Genomic DNA, 18,686 nt, shown 5'->3' with positions numbered 1-18,686 from the left:
TCAAGCGTTAATATTTTATATTAAGCCCTGAGAGCTAACGGTAAGTTAGTTTGCTACGGTTAGCCCGCTAAACAGCAAGCTAGGTCAAGTAACGTTTGCTTGGAAGTTGGTCCATGCTAACGTTTAGCTTGCTCGTCAGCTCCATGAAACAACTGGGTTGTTTTGCCTAAACGTGTGGTTGGAGTTTTAATCCTGAACTTTAGAGTTCATCTGCTGCAAACTAGTGTTAACTTAACCGGTGGCACGTGCAGCCGCAACGTTGTCTAGTTTCGCTAATTTTAACATAAACCTCATTCCTCCAACTTTGTCGATATTGAGCTCGCGGCAGCTGATTAGCTGGGATGTTGGGATTTGAGCGATTCTCATCGGTATGTATACCAACACCACTCCGTGGATTTTTTTCTTGCCAGTAGGCCCCTTGAAAGTGTTGAACTACAGGTCAGCAAGAAAGATTAACAGTCCAACGCGACTGTAAAACAGCACAAAGCTTGTTTGTTTATCATAAAACACAATTCTCACCCCAAAGTCAGTTACGGACGTTAGCTTAGCTGGTTTGCCAACAATAGCCTTCACATTTAGCTTCCAAGGTGTGTGTTTACTTATGTATAGTTGGAATTTACAGCCTTAAAATGTCATTGTAACCAGTGTTTCGCTTTTTATGGCTAATTACCCATCTGTAAGTCTTGGTTTGTCATGATAATAGTAATGTCATGAGCACGTGTTAACATAACTTCACAACCAAACACGCGCTTTAGTGAAGAACAGGAAGTGGTTTGATTGAGAATTAAAGTCACACATGGGTCCTGTCTAGGTTGCTGCAGCTGCACACATATTCTGTTTGACATTTTAAAAATATGTGGTTAAACTGCTACCTGTGAGCATAAGTTATTATGCCAACCTTGTCAGGATCAGTGGCTTTACATGACAGTATATTGTGTTAAGACTGAAATGAACTTGCTCAAACCCTTCTACTGCAAAATGGTAAATTAGTACCTCGGGGTTTACTGGGATCTGGTGTTCCTCGAAAAGGAATAGTTTAATCTCTCTTGTATTTTATACAGTATAAGTTATTACAGTTAAATGTTTGTTTATATATGACACAAAAGATAGCCACAAAAAGACTTAAATTTCTCTTCGGATCAGTAACTGAGCGCTGTCCACTGTCATATACCCTCTAATGAACAACGAATGCTGGTCTGTGGTCTAAAGCAGTGGTTCCCAACCTTTTTGGCTTTCGACCCCATAAAACAAAGCAAATAAACTTGCGGCCCCTCGTCAGACAGTATGGCCATAGTGCTGACATGAGTTATAAGCAATTCAACCATCTTAATCAGATTTTTTTAAAGCACTTTTAGGGACCTGACGAGTTGAAAGTATCCAGCATTCCATGAGAAAACACAAAAATTTGAAGTAAAGTCAGAAATAATTGTGTAAAGAAATAGTTTTTTTTAAATGTAATACTCCTTTAATACTCTTTTTACCCCTCTGAATAATCTTTTCCAAGTTTGGAACCACTGGCCTAAAGTATATCTATTTTAATGTTAATAGTGTGTATACTTTGGCGAGCCTATGTTGTGACTTATGGTTTGATGGTAATTCACTACACATACCAAGGAGACCCCTGTCATTTTAGGAGTTTGTTAATGATTGGCCCTTAAAAAGAAAGTTCTTGCGTATTTACTTGGTAACAGTGTGGACTAGAAAAAAAGCAACCTATGCCACACGCTGTCCACCAAGTAACCACTTGCACTCTATTTTACGACATTCCAGTCATTGCACCGCTGTCAGGCGTGTTTTACATTAGTTTGAGTCTAAGCTTAGATGGGGTAGTCAGATTTTCCAAATAATTACAACTGGATTTATATGGTTTCCTGTGCGCAAAACTTTTATTCTGATAATTCAGACAGGCACTTAAAGGCATCATTAGACGTTTATTGATTAATTATTAATTGAGGCTATGCCAGCAATGTGTTAATTATTGGGACAAGGAAGTGTGATAACATTTTAGTTATTCAGCTAAACTGTAACCCTGATCATTTTGAAGTAGTGATTAGTTTTCTAGTTTTTGAGAGCAGGTCAGATGAGCAGGCTTAATTACTTTTGTCGATTTGAGTCTAAGGGTCTGAATAACCTGCCCCCTGCTCCCCGCTTTCTGTGTTTCTTTTTTGCTCTCTCTTATTTTTTGCATGGACAAATCACATTAGCTTCCTCAGTTGGAGTCTTTAGCGGCGTGTGAGTAATATGTGCATGTGTTAGTGCTTGTTCCAGGTGATTATGTTCCCTGAAGAAACATTATCAAAACGTATTTGTCGCCAATGCAGTCTCTGCTTTTGATGTTGCTGTGTTAGCATAGTGTAGGAAAAGGGAGGGATTGTCCCACGAAAGACAACAAAGAGCTTTTAAATCAGTTTTGACAGAGGTCGGCCCACAGATTGATGTACTTGGAATATATGTAAATGAGCACCATGTCCGCAATGCTAATTGACGCAATAATTTCTCTCTTCTACACTGAGAGACTATGACTATGTGTCGTCTTCTGCAAAATGACACCACGTGAGATCACCTCCCCCTGAATGTCACTTTAATATGACCTTTACCATGTCTCGATTTTATTGTCGTCTGTTGTTAGATTTATTATTTGGCGCTATCATCTAGAGGATACTTCAGTGGCAAGGTGTGTGTGTGTGTGTGTGTGTTGATTGGGAACTTTCACAGGAGTTAGGTAATATATTCATGGTTCTAACCTCCTGATGTAACTTCAAAAATTTCTCCTACTTTCATTAACTGCATGTTTTCATGCACACAGATAACTATTACTAATTACTGTATACCTATGTGGTGGAAATCCATAGTAATATACACATATTCATGAACGTTGATATTCTAATCATATCTCTCAATAACCTCTAATCAGTGATTTATGTTTGATTTCTATGACAACTAGATTAAGATTTACACACACATTGATAAGTTTCCAAAGCACCCTTAATGTAATCTCTATTACTCGAGGTGTTATGTATAAAGTGAAAGCTATATTTGCTATCGTGTTTTTAGTCTTCTGTGACCGCCAGCTAGGTTTTTTCTTTTTAAATACATTGCTTTGTATCCGCTTCACTCCATGACCTTTTATAGCTATGTGCAGAATCAAAATACTGAGAGAAACCAGAATAAGATGGCTGTGTTGATGAGTAACCCAGCTCTGTTCATAATGTTGTGTTGCCTCAATAACAATCTTAATGTCAGTGAGATAAATGTGAGTAAGGTAAACTTGTCTCCATGAGTGAAATCATAGTCATAGTGAAATTATAATGGATTGTCTGACCTAGATTATATTTGAATTGTTACTCCATGAAGGCTATCTGTTATCCGTGAAATTCATTATTTAGTATAGAATAAGATATCCAAGATTGACTACTTGTGCCTGGCAGCATTTGGATTGTGTTAATTTTCACACTGTAAGCGAGGATTTCTGTTCTGATGCACAGTAATGTACTTCATCTGTGGGATACCTCAGGCGACACACAGAGCGAGTTTGGGAAGGCTTTGTTGTCCCTTAAATTGTGTCAGGAAGTGAATCGTCATGTCCTAAGCCTCTATGGTTGTCCACACTCTAAGCCTGTAAGCCTTGTGTAGGATTCTTGTTATCGGAGCATTTCAATTTTTGTACGTTTTGATAAATTGTGGAGGGATTTCAGCCTGTTGGTCCTCTGGCACACCACAGAGATAAAGAGCCTACAGTATGTGATGACAAACCTATGTCTGCAGTGTTATCTTTCCTGAACTGTGTGTAAGAATTACAGTACATCTTATGTGTCAGAAATCAGTCTACCAGTAAACCATATTTATTCTTTGTGTGACAGAATAAACAGTAATCGCTGCAGTGAGGAAATAAATATGCCCTCACTGAAACATACACACACATTCTGTATGATGGCTTGTTGCAGGCAGTTTACCTTTTTGTAAGTCACCTGCTTGCCAGCTTTGGGGGCTTTTCATTACTTAAAATGCTTGCTGCGCTGTAGTCACCTTTATCTCTTGAGTTACGAAGCACATACAGATGAGCCTCAAAGCTGTGACGTTTGAGAGGTGTCGAAAGAGACTGTGTGATTTGTCATTTACGCTAGATGGAAGATCTGACCTTATTGTTTCCTATTTTATCCTCTGCCAATATAAGATCTTCTACCTTTTTATAAATGTAGGTGGAAGGTCTGTAATTTGTACAGACCTGGGATAAGACAGTAGTTTTGCGTGTGGACAGAAGGTGTTGCTTAGCTACAATGACAGGAGAAATCAATACCCCTCTGGTGTGAGCTGAGAAATGACCCGAGCAGTATTTAACAAAGGCCTTTTTGGAGAACGCTTTTGTTTGAAACACCCCAGGGTACCGTTCGTGCATTCGTTTTTAGCTTGGCTGGCCAGTGAAACCAATCAAACCTATAGCCGTTGCAAAGGTAGTGCTGTGGTGTTACCATTGAGCTGTAAAGGTTTGCAGTTTTCAGTGATTATTGACTTAATGTAGTTCATGTGTCTGTGTGTGTTTTGCAGATGCCCACATTCTGCTGCAGAGGAGAGAGCACCAGGATGAGGAGACTGTAGGCACCCGCCGTAGTATGGCCGCGTCCCGTTCCTCACGCGTCACAAGGTCGTCAGTGGGGCTCAATGGATTGGATGAGAACTTTTGTGGTCGAACCCTCAGGAACCGCAGCATCGCCCAGCCGGAGGAGACCTCTGTGTCTCCGCCAACTAGGGCCCGGTCGCCCAAGAAGAAGCAGGAGTCGAAGCAGGAGTCGAAGCAGGAGTCGAAGCAGGACGCCAAGCAGGAGTCGAAGCAGGACGCCAAGCAGGAGTCGAAGCAGGACGCCAAGCAGGAGTCGAAGCAGGACGCCAAGCAGGAGTCGAAGCAGGACGCCAAGCAGGAGTCGAAGCAGGACGCCAAGCAGGAGTCGAAGCAAGACGCCAAGCAGGAGTCGAAGCAGGACGCCAAGCAGGAGTCGAAGCAAGACGCCAAGCAGGACGCCAAGCAAGACGCCAAGCAGGACGTCAAACAAGACGCGAAGCAGGACGCCAAGCATGACACCAAGCAGGACGCAAAGCATGACACAAAGCAGGACGCCAAGCAGGATGGCCAGCAGCAGGCCTCGTTGCAGGGAAAGGTAACTGACCCGAATGCTTCTCCAGCTGAGGCGGAGCAATGGACTAGCTCCAGGAAGCGGGGCGTGTCCTGTTTAGAAAAAGACATTAGTCCTGAGAAGTCTGAGAACTGTGATAGAGTGAAGGGGACGCAGGATGCCTGTCCTCAAATCAAAAGGACCAAGCGGTGCTCCCGCTCTGGAGAGTCTCAGGGACACGAGGAGGACCCTGAGCCTCTGAAACCTGAAAGTCCAGTCTCTGTCCCAGAGCCTAGCAAGGACAACAGTTGTGAAGAATTTCCCAGCCAAAACTCTCTAACACAGCTCCTGCCTCACCTGTCCTCAGTAAAGAGGAAGGTGAGCTGACAAGTGGGAAGGCAGAGGATGGGCATGTGGAGTGTGACGGGGCAGCTCAGCCCCCGAATGTTCACAAGACTTCTAATGGACTCAGAGAGAATAAAGCAGAGGAACCCAGCACACTCACTGAAGGGCCTAGTGCAAATCCCGCCTCTGCCATCAACTGCCCATCGCTGCTCAACGGTAGTCAGACGGGGGCTCCCTCATCCCCTGACCCCGCTGTGCCTTGTAGAAACTCTGTCCCTGTGCAGATGGAGGTCTCTGGCTCAGGGGAATCGCCAGCCTCATCTGCGCCGACATTTGAGGCTGTTCCAGATGATCCTGTCCCTGAGTTGATAGTGGCCAAGGAGCAGGAGGTGGAGGTTGACGTGGTGGGCGACCCGTTGTGTCTGGCCCATGAGGAACAGGTGACGGAGAGTGAGAACGACACCAACGGCCGGCCACTAACACCAGTGCAGGAAGCTGCTGCCTCCACCTCCTCCACTACCACCAACATGAACAGTAGTCCAATCAACAACAGCAACTCAGGAGAAACTACACCCCCACTAGCAACAACCCCCTCCCCCACAGAGCCGGGGTGCAACCCCTCAATATCCAGCACGCCCCCCTCTTTCACAGAGCTCTATGAACACAGATATACCCTGCGGACTTCACCCAGGAGGGCTGCTACCGGTGGCAAGGCCTCCTCCTCCAAGCTCAGCTCTCCTCCCAGAGACAATGGTCCCTTGAGGGAAGAGGGGGAGGTGGTGGTTGGGCTGGAGGAGGATTGCCCTGTGGTGGAAGAACCTGCTCCCTTAGACTCCGTTGGCCCCTCCTGCGAGGAGCTGGTCTCCGTGGATCCTGGGGACAGGGCAGGTGTTGAGGATGGTAGGCCTGTGGAGTGTAAAGAGGCTGAGAGAAGCAAGGAGCTGACGCGGAGCCAGGCTGCAGAGGAGGAGGAGGAAGAGGAGGAGCCAGACGTGTATTACTTTGAGTCTGACCACCTGGCTCTTAAACACAACAAAGAGTATGTGGGAGCCCCCCCTGGGATTCTGCTCTCTCCTCATCTTTTGTTGATGTAGCTCTCACACATGTTGATCACTCTATTCTGTGTTTATTGCGTTACTTCTGGTCTTTGGTTTTGAAGGAACCAGAGATGCATTTGAGAAGGGATTTTAAGTTGAAGATTTATATGTTCTAAGAATATTCTGATGTTTTAAAAGTGCTGAACATTGTAAAACCTCAAGTATTTTTCAGTTTAGTCTTCGTGTTAAATATGTAGGAGAATCAGTCTTATTGTGTCCAAAACATTGACTATGCTTGTGTGCTGATTATTTAGGCTACATCAGTAGTGCCCAACCTCTGAATATGTTTATGAGCTATTTTCTCCTCTGAATCTTTTAGATGGTTTCATTTAAGTGACTGTTAGAGGCATGAAGAGGTAAAACTTTCCCGTATTTCATAAGAAATAATCAAAAGGAATCAAACTTTGAGTGACAGAACAATCATTATCTTCTCTTGCCCTGATAATTTTCTCAAGGCCCCTCAGATTTATCTTTCAACTCTGTGATTGTTGACAGTGTTGTGCTGATGAAGGAAAATTAACTTTATCCTGGCTATGACATAGAGGGTTCTTATATTTGAACAGTTTATTTTATATTAATTTGTCACCACGTAGCTACAGAAGTTTCCATGTAAATATAATGGAAAAAAAAGATTAGCTAGGTTTGTTAGCAGACATTGTCATCCCTTACTACAAAAAACTAATGAAAGGAGACATTGAATTGGCATATACGTTTTCTTCTGGGTTTTTACACCACCAACGCATGGGCAGAATGTTTAATTACCTCAGTTATTTTTGGTGTCTTTCCTTAGTTATTATGGGAATATCGGTGCTCCTGTCTTATTGTTCAGGTTTTGCATGTTTCTGCATTTAATTTCAACCTTCTGTCTGGTGCTGTGATTGTGTGAATTAGCTGCCAATTGCCCAGAGACTGGATGTTAAAATTACTCTGCTGATTGCCTCTGTTCTCTCTTTTCTCTGTAAGATTAGTGGTTTTTAGAGGAAAATGATTTCTCAGTATCGGGCTTTGTTCCTAGAGTTGTTGTCACTTGTCATGCAAGATTGGATGTTGATGTTGGTGGACAGATCCCGTGCTGCGCTCCGTCGGGCAATGCTAACTGCACTGTGGCAGGTCAGCTGATTCATGATGCATCTTCATAGGAGGAGGGGCAGAGGGCTGCAGGAGCTTAGAGACACAATCAGCTGAGGTCCCTTTGTCTTTGACACCAGTATTGGTGAATGTTTTAAATTTGTACATTGGCTTTAGAATAAGATTTCACTGCTCTCGTTTTTCAAGGTAATTTGATCAAGTTTCTGTGACGTGCCAAGTTTTAGGTTGTGCTGAGTAAGGAGAATTTTTGAAGGCTCAGATCAATACAGCAAGGAGTCATTTTTAGGCAAGCATGACTAGGCATTTTACAGTTGCTGAAAATGGAGAATTGACATTGACATGATTAATGATATGTATACAGAACATCTTGTATTTGCATCTTACAGCTTTGTCTATTTTGACACCATTCCCTCTGCCTGTGTCATGTCAATATTTAAAAAAGCATAAACCTATCTTTGATTATCAGACATTAACATAGCAACGCTATTGGCCGGCTTTTCTTTTGGCACAAGTGTTTGTCAGTGGACCTCAGGCCCAGTAGGTGGCAATGGAACACCAGGCTTGTCCCTGGACACCTGGAAGGAGTCCAGAGTGCTGAGAAGCAGAGCCAAGTCCTTCTCATTTCCCTAAAACAGATTAATGCACAGATCATCTGTTCATGTGAGGAAGTCAGCCTGCTTTCCTTTGCAGAGATCTTACATTTGAATCAGTCACTCTGTAGTACAGGAAATGTGCAGTATGTTTCTATGCCACTGCTGCAGAGACAGATTTACGGTTAGCAATGAAGCACACCACTCACTGATGGTCAGCAGAGCTTTACATAGTGTAAAAGGATAGTGTTTATAACTAATGAAGGGATACGAGGTTAAATACAGTTCACTCTTCTGAACGTTTTGCTTGTATGACTGTTAAACCACTGGCAGCTGTTGAATAAATTGTTTCTTGTGCATTGATTTTCATTCATGTCCTGTTAGGGGAGATTGATCCACTCTGCTTCACTGAGCACCTGCATTAGGTTATAGCCATGCAGGATGCTGTCACATTCCTGTTGATTCCTGCAGCTCTGCTCACACTGTAAAGCCTCTGAGTCAGAACCACACTTAGTCACTGACAGCTCAGTTTGCAGCTCTCCTTCTGCCCCAGAGGGTGTGAGTGGAAAGGTCAGACTTCTACAGCACGGAAGACTCCTTGAGCACTGCAAAACCCAAGAGTTTGTCATGCAAAGGTTTTGATATTGCTATGAAATCTCAGTGTTGTGCATTGTGCACAGTTACAGATCAGAAAAGTGTTTTAATGGTTGAAGTGTATTTTCTCTTACCATTTGAACCAGCTGCATTTCTTAATGGGCTACACTAGAAAAGTAACTCTAAAGGTGTAAGGTAATTGCCAAAGCAGCTGGTTTGAGATGCATAATTTCCATCCACTGCCAAGATTTCTAGCGCACACACAAGCACCTGTAAACATGTTATTTGCAAAATAGGTGGAAAGGATTGGAGAGTGGCTCATGTCTTGTGCAATTTAGGCTCTCAGCACCATGTTTGAATCATGCATGGTCTGGGGTCTAAAAGTATGTTGCATTGCAAGTGTCAAGTTAAATAATGTAAGTGGTCCCATCCTTCCACTGTTGTCTAACCTCGCTTCCCTCCATGTCAGTTATCAAAGGCTGCTGCAGACCATCGGCGTTCTCGAGGCCCAGCGCACGCAGGCCATCCTGGACCTGGAGACGTTGGCGCGTCACCAGAGAGAGGCACTCGCCGATCCCATCAGCTTTGTGGAGCAGCTGCAGAAACAGGTAACAAACATACAGACCGTGTCCCTGTGTTTTAACTGTACGCAGAGTCCACTTACACTGGTACAGTCTAATTCCATCCAATACAACTGTTCTGCCACAAAGCCTGCTTTTATGATGCCTATAATGTTCAGTTTTTTGTTGACACTGTAATAGAGGTGTTAATTCAATTATATGTTTTAGCAGTGAGGTCATAGTTAGTGATGGTGTTGTAGTGGACTGCATTATACTCATGTATGTATATGGGAAGGACAAAAAATTTAAATAACCTCTCAGTATAATGCAGTCCAGTACAACACCACCTTTAACTGTAAGCTCACTAAAAACACAGATACTCACACATTTCAGACAATGTCACCAAAAACTAAACATGAGCTTCGTAAAGATAGATGTTATGGAAGGGCTGTTGAAATTGGACTGCATTAGATTGCACAGGTGTGAAGGGGCCACCGAGTGTATGTTTTAAAGTGTACAACCAACAACACATGAGTTGTATAAAATGTGCAAATACATTGTGCTTGTTTATAAGTTAATATGTAGTCATTACTCTGCATCAACCTCTCTCTGAGACATGACATAAGATTTGTTCGTGGTTTATACCTGAGGAATACCATGCTGGTTAAAACGTCGCTTGAATATATATTTGGGAGCTTGTAAAATTCAGTGTGCAGACTCTTTTTCCACTGTATGACAGATTTATTTCTGTATCTGTTCACAACTGGGCCAGGATGTGCACCTTTTCTACTTGAGATATTTTTGAATGTCTACTCAATATAATATCAAGGTAAATTCATGCATTTGTGCAGTCAAGTAAATGTAAATACTAAATACAACCAGAACACCTGCTGTGGGTGTTAAAGCAGTAACCTGCTTATCATTTTTTTGTACTCATGAGCATATGTTAATTTGTTTGCAGAGAAATTATATTAAGAAAAAAAATGAAAATGTGAAATCATGTGGTGAACCCTTTTAGTAAAACTCAGCATGAAGATGGAGGGTTTTGGCCATCCATTTCTTGAATCTACATATAGGAAATCACTAGAAAGCCCCTGTTGAGGGAGCTATTTCGAAAAGTCCTAAAAATTACATTGAAATGTAATAACTTGAATTATGTTAAGCAATCTAACCTTGTTGCAGTGTGGTTTATAGAAGTTATGAGTTCATTTGTTAATGGATTTCGACCCTCAGGTGAATTTGGGCTTGCCGTGTCCTCAGCGAGTCGTCCAGCTCCCTGACATTGCGTGGGAGCAGTACACCTCAGGCCTCGGTGACTTTGAGAGAGAGTTCTGCGACAAGAAACGCAAAACCAGGCGGCTAAAGCTGATCTTCGATCAAGGCATGTATACATTTTATTTGCCTTTATCTTGGTGTGTGTTTGTGCATTTTCTTATCTAAATAAACACCAGAGAGATGTTTCTGCCACTTAAATTCATGACAAATTCTGCTCATTTCCTCCCTTCAGGTTTGCCTGCTCGACCAAAAAGTCCCGTGGAGCCTAAGAAAGAAGGCGAATCCTCCACCATGTACTCCTCTCTGCCCACTAGTGATGCCCCGGAGAATGGCAGGCAAACGCAGGTATGACTCTGCCTCCTCACTAAAATGTACAGCACACACTCTGCTGCTGTCACCCCGGCTGTGATTGTCTCCCAATATATCAGTAGTGCACATGCAGCTACATCCAATCCTAACTATAGCTGGTGAGTCACCGATCTCCTGCAGGTTGGCCTACAAATCATCAGGTTTTTATCATTTTACACTGCCTGGACTCCTCCAACCTCATCTCCCTCTCTCTTGCTGCTCGGCAGTGTTAAGCATGCAGCACACGTGAGCACAAAAGATGGTATCTATGGAAACATGAAGAGCCCGCCTCTCCCACACCTCTGATTATATTTTATTCTTGGCCTCTGTTATGTGTGTGGGTCTTTTCCCACATTGCGTGGGTAGTAAGGTTTGACTTTTAATTGATTGTTGGGATTAGACAGCACCAAGAATTTAGCACTGAGCAAACAACTCCTTGATTATTCCTGTTGCTCTCTCTGTTCATATTGTGCAAGCACATTTGCATTCTCCCGGATTACTCTCTGAATTCTAACAGGATTTTGTTGTCAGTCAAAAGAGTTGCTGTTTTTCTGCGTCTTCCCAGTGACACATCTCGAGTCACATCTGTCTGTCAAACTGACTGATTCAGTGTGCCAGGCAGTTTAAATGCGCAGATCGCTTCAAATGGTGGAGTATCCATTTTTTTTGTATAGTCTTAGTCTTTTTAACATGGCTGTCACTGGTGTTTTCTTGACAGATGATCAGGGGGAGGATTTGTCACCCAAACAAGCCTGACACATTCAACCAGCTGTGGACTGTGGAGGAACAGGTAGGTAACAAGTGTGTAAGATGTTGCACTGTATTTTATCAGAATGACGTCATTCAACAAGTAAAAACAAAGTGTGTGCAGAAACGCTTGATGACACTAGTATTGAAACATTTTTAGGTTCTTTCCAGACACTCTTTCTTTTTCATAACACCATTTCTCACTTTGATTTTTAGAAAAAGAATCTCAGTTTATTATCAAATATCTGAAATATACAGGATTCTAGTGTGGAAAATCATTACCAATTTGTGAAATGAGGGCTACATTTACATTATATTTTACAAGCAACTCAAATGTGGAATGATTTTTGTTACCCACCTGTTTCATAGGCTGTTTATGAATGGTGTATATTTGATTTGTGATAAAAGCATATTAGATACATTAAACACTAATGTACCAATGCTGCATATTATTTATGCAGTAAAGAAATGTGTCCCTACTTGGTTTTCACCTGTTATTTTGTCTATTCTGGTAGAAAAAACTGGAGCAGCTTCTTGTTAAGTTTCCTCCCGAGGAAGTCGAGTCGAGAAGATGGCAGAAGATTGCCGATGAGCTCGGCAATCGAACAGCAAAACAGGTGACAAAGAGAGTCAGGATTAACTGGAAAAAATGCATGCTTGTTTGATCCAGACTTATTACCGGCTTAGTTCAGAATATTTTATTTATTTGCTTATTTTAAAATGATAAAAACACAACAGCAAATTACAGAATTTGCTGATGAGACTTGCAGAAATAATTCATCTCAAAGAAGCAACAAACTTTAAGATGACAAAATCTGACTAAAATTGTGTGTTGCCAGCTAATCAACATATTTTCGGTTGTCTTCAAACCGGTTGCACCACTGTCTACTTGTGTTTTTATTAGCATGCCCTGACATTTATAGATCTGTGTGTCTTTGCTATGGAAACAGACTGTTAAATTGAGTGTAGAGTGTACACTTTGCAGTGCTAATTGGTAAAGGCCAACTTGTGTGATAACTGCACCCCCTGGAAGTACCTGGATCATACATTTGAATGATCTCAATTACTTCAAGCAGCTGTTCCTCAGTTGGAAATCATTAACGCAGCCATTTTCCTGTTTTAAAACATTCCAGGTTGCCAGTAGGGTTCAAAAGTACTTCATCAAACTGACAAAAGCTGGTATCCCTGTGCCTGGACGAACACCCAATCTGTGCATGTACACTAAAAAGGTAACTTACTTATTTACCAAGCCCCTTAACCATACTTAGTTACTAACGTCATTTAAACAAATGCGTTTCTTCATGAACGTTAAGTGTCTTTATTTAAGGACTGGGCAATTAATTTAATATTGGTGTATTTTGACTTTATGACTCGACCGATATACATGACAGTTAAAAACAATTTACAAAAATTAATTTGCTGGGTTTTTTTAAACATAAACACGTTTCTTAAATTTAGTTATTAAGGAATTGTGACCAAGATATGTACTCAGTGTAGAAATTTACAGCTGAAAAATAACCTTGTCACTGCACTCATATCTTATCCTGAGATAAAAACAGCTGATAACATCGGTTAAGCCAGTATAATATAAGTTGGACTCAAATATTGGCATTTAGCAAAATTAATGATTTCAAGCAAATTCTAATGTGCAATTTGCACTTTAATAGCAATTTTTTAAAAATCTGTTCAACGTGTGAAGAATGTTTTGGAACACAGTTCTTTGTATTGAGCATCAGTGTCATTATTTTATATCTAAGTTTGCATACATGTGCCACATCAAGATATATCGATATTGGAAAATATACTTTTTACTATCATGATATTGATTTCACCTATATTGCCCAGCCCTACTTTTAAGCATCTGCAGAAGTGCTATAATTTTTTAACTAAGTAGTAATAGTTGCTATTGTATTGACTTAACAGTACATGTTTAAGGGGACCTGCTTAAAACTGCTTGCTCTTGTAACTGTACTTGTTTGTTCCCCAGGCATCCAATAAGAGGCAGCACCACCTTAACAAGCACTTGTATCGGCCGTCTACTTTCCTGACCTCCTATGAGCCTCCGGTCTACATGGATGAAGATGATGAGCGCTCGGCGTATTACAGCAGCGTGCAGGACCCCTCTGCTGATGACTCGGTCAGTCTGCAGTCACATCACAGAACACTAATAACTGGAAGCCACAATGCCTTTTCTTTATTTTTAAGTGTACTTCTTTCTGCACACATCCAACACTAATTTATTTGTCCTTGAAGATTATCTTGTAATTGATCGTATTCCCCTGCCTTTGTCGTGTCACTAATCACGAGCCAGGCTGTGGTACTTTGCTGCTTAATTAAGCTAATCACAAGCTCACATTTCCTCCTCTCTGTCTCTACGTCCACAGTCTCACCCTCTCTTCCTCATGTAAGCAGTGACCTGTAAGATAAAGATGGGTAAAAGCTGCATGTTACGTGCCTTGGGGAGCGTGTTTTATACCTGACTAATCTATTTAAATCCATTCCTTACAAGGCGAAGTAAGCGAATGTGCCTGTGCTCCCTGCCTTGTCATTTATGTCTGCTTTCACATGACAGAATGTCCCTCTCCACTCCACTTTAACACCATAGGATGAAATAAGGCATTTGGCCCTTGATCAGGCACTTTTTTTTTTTTTTACTTCAATCAGGGCAGTGTGTACTGTTGGAAGTGGATAAATCAGAGCAGGGTGCCCGGCCAGCCTCGCCTCTATTTCTATTTGAACTGCGCAACTCCTTGCTGTTACCCAAGCGCTGACATTTTCTTTCTCTCTCTTTGATGGCAGTAACCTTTAAGTAAAACCGGGTCACCGTGCCCTGCTGAGAACACAGGCTGCCAGCTCCACCAGCGCGTTAACAAAACATCTGACACCGCCAGTATTAAGCAAAGTCACAAAGGTGTTGCCAGCATGGGCCACTATAATAATTTCTCACTTCACCAGGTTGTCCCTAACTTTGTCCGTGTTTGTGGGAAGGAATAAAAGTCTGCTGAGGGCAAATGCGTCCAAGTAGGTCTATCTGCTGGTGTACAGTACTACAGGACACGCCTAATACATGATACGCCGTCGAAACGGTCAGAGTTTGGTTAGGTGGGGGGGGGGGTGTAGTGTAGTCTGCGAAAATGCAGATAGACTGTTCTCAATGCGTCGGCAAATTAGCAGGACTCAAACAAAGCCATTTCCTGTCAAGACCTACAAGTGGGACTGATAGTTTTGTTGAAAATAAATAAATAAATAAAATCTTGCACTTTGCCACTTTTTTCATTTCTGAAGTCGTCTCTTCTCCCCCTCCCTCCATACGAAGGTGGAGGTTTGTATAGGCTGGAGCTAGCAGACGTTAGGTGTCATTGTGAAGGAGACGCAGGTTTGCACTCATGTACTTTCAGTCGAAAGACAATCTCTGCTTACTGCAACATTGCTGCCCAAACTGAAAAAAACCTGGACTGGTGTTTATGGATACGCTGCTCTTGTTCAGCTAAAATTAGATTGATCAATAATGGCAGCAAACTTGTCTGCAGGGTAGAAAACATCTAGAGATATCATTGTCAGATTGGATCCCTGGAGTCATGTAGAGATGTTTTGTCTGTGCATGTCCTGATGCCTATCAGTCATCTCCTCTCTGTCTCTTTCTTTTTGTGTGTGCATGTTTATGTATGTGTGTGTTTGTCTGTCCTTCCCTCACACCCAGGACGAGGAGGGTATACCTGTGGAGTTGAGAAATTTGCCAGAGTACAAAGAGCTTTTAGAGCTGAAGAGACTGAAAAAACAGACGCTCCAGGAGATCCAGGAGGACAAGGCCGGGGTCCGGCATGTTGGCTTCAAGGTGAAGACTTTGCACACTGTACAACACACTGACAACATTAAAGCTTCTACATATACACCTGCCCTCAATGTAAGAGGGGTAATGAAATCCCATCCTGAGTCAGAGGTGTTATACTGTAAATTGGGACAAAGTTTGTGTCCAAATTACATACGATACACAAGTTCTAACAGTGTTTTGAGTACGTAGCATGTTCACACTGTACAAAAAACAGTACGAAGTGTATTTAAAAAGGACAGCATCCACCTTTATAATTACTTGACAGACTCGCACACAACCAAAATAGAGGAGACTTGGAAATAGTACAAAAAATCTTGGCTCTGGCTATAGCATGGAAATTAAAAAATAAACCACTAAATCATTGAAAATACATATTTTATTTGTGTCATTTTCAGCTTGAAATTGGTAACAGATTACAGCAGTCACATTATTAGTGCTATACCTTATAGTGTTACTACCTATCTGTGACGTGTTGTGACGAGAAAGTAAAGCATTGGGACACTTTTTGTATCTCGAAATTCAGATGTTATTGTTCAAAGAAATTAGTGTTTGCTGATGATTTTTACCAGCATTTAATAGTTTTATACTGTTAGAAAAGTGTGTTCTGAGGATGTTGAATGTGTGTGTGTTTTGTGCAGTGTGACGTCTGCGGCATGGAGCCCATCCAAGGAGTGCGGTGGCACTGTCAGGATTGTCCGCAGGACAACTCAGTCGATTTCTGCTCCAACTGCTCCGACTGGTGAGATCCTCCACCTCTGTCTGGGATTTCTGAGTTTTGCATCAATTCCAGAAACTTAATATTATCAATAGGGATGTCCCGATGAAGTTTTTTTTTGTCCTTGAGTCCTTTTATATTGGGTATCTTCTAATGCTCAGTCTGATCCGATACTTATATTTACCTAAATGTTAATGCAGCTTGCACTGTAGAGCCCGGCTGTGGTAAAGGAGAGCAGTGCTGCAACACTAGCAGGCTGAGGTGGACAAAGTGCAGTAAAGAAAGGATCTGCATTTGATCAGGTTAATTTTAGCCAATACCGATCCATTCAAAAATGCCTGGATCAGCCCCGATACCAATCCTTAGGATCAACTCGGGACATGCCTAATTATCACGATGTATATTGCAGTATAGTCTTGTTGACTTATTTTAAGCGCTGTGATGTACTGAAAATCCAGCATGTGCTCTGTGATATCTTTTAAAGGGGTATAGATAACATAACATGGTACGGTCACCAGGTATTGATTTCGAATACACAGCCCAGTTAGAGTAAAATTGTTCAGCTGCTCTTTGCTCTGACATTTATGACTTAATTCTTCCTTTACCACGGGATCGTCAGACTGCCAACACAGTGGCTCTTACGCTGACACTTTGCCTTTTTTTTTTCTGCTCGTCTTCCAGCTTGTTCAAGACAGAGACCCACAAGCCTAACCACCACTTGGAACCGGTGCACCAGACAGACACCTTTCTGGACAGGGACTACTGCCTGCCGCAGAGCACGGGTTACAACTACCTGGACCCTAACTACTTTCCAGCCAACAGATGACAGGGTCCCAGGCGCCTCTAGCTCCAGGCTCTCTCCACAAATCCCACAGGCCACTCTGTGCATGGCTCCATCCTCCAAGTTCAAGATAACCGCTTAACCCGCCACCAGGCAGGAAGGCCAGTAGGCAGGCAGACAGCCAGGGGCCTCAGAGCAGACCACGGTGCTGCTGGTGGGGGGGGCTGTTGGTAAAGTGGCCTCCCTGACTCAAGCAAAGGGCGGCCATGTTGGTTCCTCAGAACAAGGGGGGGCCCCCCGCTCCACCTCAGCCAGGTTAATCAATGGATCTGTGATTTGAAACGATACACTATTTTTAAAAAAACAAACAAAAAAAAAACCAGAAGGCACACCGACATTCCCGAACTCTGTGACTCCAGGAGGGCTGTCCCTTTCCCCTCTTCCCATCATCGCCCTCCAGTTACCTCCCTGTGCTGCTTCAAAACTGGAGAGTTGACGATCAGTCTAGTGAAGCGCCACCTAATGGAGATGTCTGGTCATAGTGGACTGTGAAGTCATCAACTGAGATACACAAAGGTGGTTTGTATGTGTGTATGTGGTCTCTGTGTTATGCAAGAGTGAAAAAATGTTCTAGCTAGGTATCTGTAGATTGAGTATTTATGTGTCGCATCTTCCTCAGTGGGAGTTGTGGCTGCTGCGAGAGAAGTTAGGCGGTGTGGAACTTGAGGTCGGTGTGTTTTTGGCTGCAGACTGTAGGAAGTTCTGCTGATCCACATGATGTTCTGCAGACACACCTGTATGTGTTAACCGGATTGTGTGCCATGTTTCAGCATGGATCCATCACTATCACTGTCACACAACGCTGCTCTCTATCCTCCTCACCTTTCAAACACACACACTTTCATCTGTATTTCCTTTCCCTTTGCTCTCTCCACTAAAACATGTCTAACAAGGAAGCACTACAGCACGGAGAGCAAATGTTTTTGAAGGCAGACTTGCAGGCGAATGGGAACGTATGGAAAGTGCACAAGACTATTTTTGTTTTCATCTTTTCTCCTCCCCCAATGTGTGCCGTTGTTGATCATGTTGAGTGTACAAGTATATGGTGAAAAGTAGCCAGCGATAGTTGCCGTGTGCCATTTTTAAAAGAAAAATTTGTTTTTTTTTTTTTCTGGGGGGAAATTCCACCTCTGAACCTGGCCACAACTTCTCCCATCCTGCGGGGCGCCATCGACCCATTGTCCCACATTATTGATCCAGTCATCATGCCTCTAGATCTTCTTTAATTTTGCAGTCCACTTTAAAAGGTCCATTTAAAAGATTGTATTTTTATTAATCTATTTAAAAAAAAAAAGAAGAATTGAGGTAGAGGTTGGTGCCTCCACAGTGGAACAACCCACACAATTTTATACACACAGATTTTGTTGTGCTTGAATAGACACCATTTTGTATGGTTTTCGTCTCCTTCCCTCACCCCCTTTGCCCTGCTTCAATATCTGTGTATAACAGTCTGTTCTTATGTAAAAAAAAAAATAATAATGTAAAAAAAAAAAAAAAGCTAGAGGAGAATCGTGGAAATAAAAGTATGTGAAAATAGTGTTTCTA

At 42.3% G+C, this 18,686-nt stretch overlaps 1 protein-coding gene and 1 long non-coding RNA gene across 2 annotated transcripts in view; one reads left to right on the top strand and one right to left on the bottom strand.

The window, feature by feature from the left end:
• The window catches only part of LOC122887050, a 5,659-nt gene extending 1,124 nt beyond the window's left edge, over positions 1 to 4,535 (bottom strand). The window contains exon 1 of the long non-coding RNA XR_006380461.1: positions 520 to 4,535. This is a non-coding gene — a long non-coding RNA (uncharacterized LOC122887050). The remainder of the gene's footprint in view (positions 1 to 519) is intronic.
• zzz3 (zinc finger, ZZ-type containing 3) overlaps positions 1 to 18,686 on the top strand; it is a 19,019-nt gene extending 333 nt beyond the window's left edge. The window contains 12 exon segments of the mRNA XM_044219862.1: positions 4,546 to 5,442; positions 5,445 to 6,492; positions 9,293 to 9,431; positions 10,617 to 10,764; positions 10,891 to 11,003; positions 11,725 to 11,796; positions 12,269 to 12,370; positions 12,887 to 12,982; positions 13,741 to 13,890; positions 15,454 to 15,588; positions 16,224 to 16,324; positions 16,982 to 18,686. Of these exon segments, the coding sequence (XP_044075797.1) occupies positions 4,611 to 5,442; positions 5,445 to 6,492; positions 9,293 to 9,431; positions 10,617 to 10,764; positions 10,891 to 11,003; positions 11,725 to 11,796; positions 12,269 to 12,370; positions 12,887 to 12,982; positions 13,741 to 13,890; positions 15,454 to 15,588; positions 16,224 to 16,324; positions 16,982 to 17,126 (3,081 nt within the window). The 5' untranslated portion in view covers positions 4,546 to 4,610 and the 3' untranslated portion in view covers positions 17,127 to 18,686.

The sequence above is a fragment of the Siniperca chuatsi genome, linkage group LG13, assembly GCF_020085105.1.
Source record: "Siniperca chuatsi isolate FFG_IHB_CAS linkage group LG13, ASM2008510v1, whole genome shotgun sequence".
Taxonomy (NCBI): domain Eukaryota; kingdom Metazoa; phylum Chordata; class Actinopteri; order Centrarchiformes; family Sinipercidae; genus Siniperca; species Siniperca chuatsi.
The sequence above is the reverse complement of the archived record's forward strand: the minus strand, read 5'-3'. Positions and strand labels throughout refer to the sequence as shown.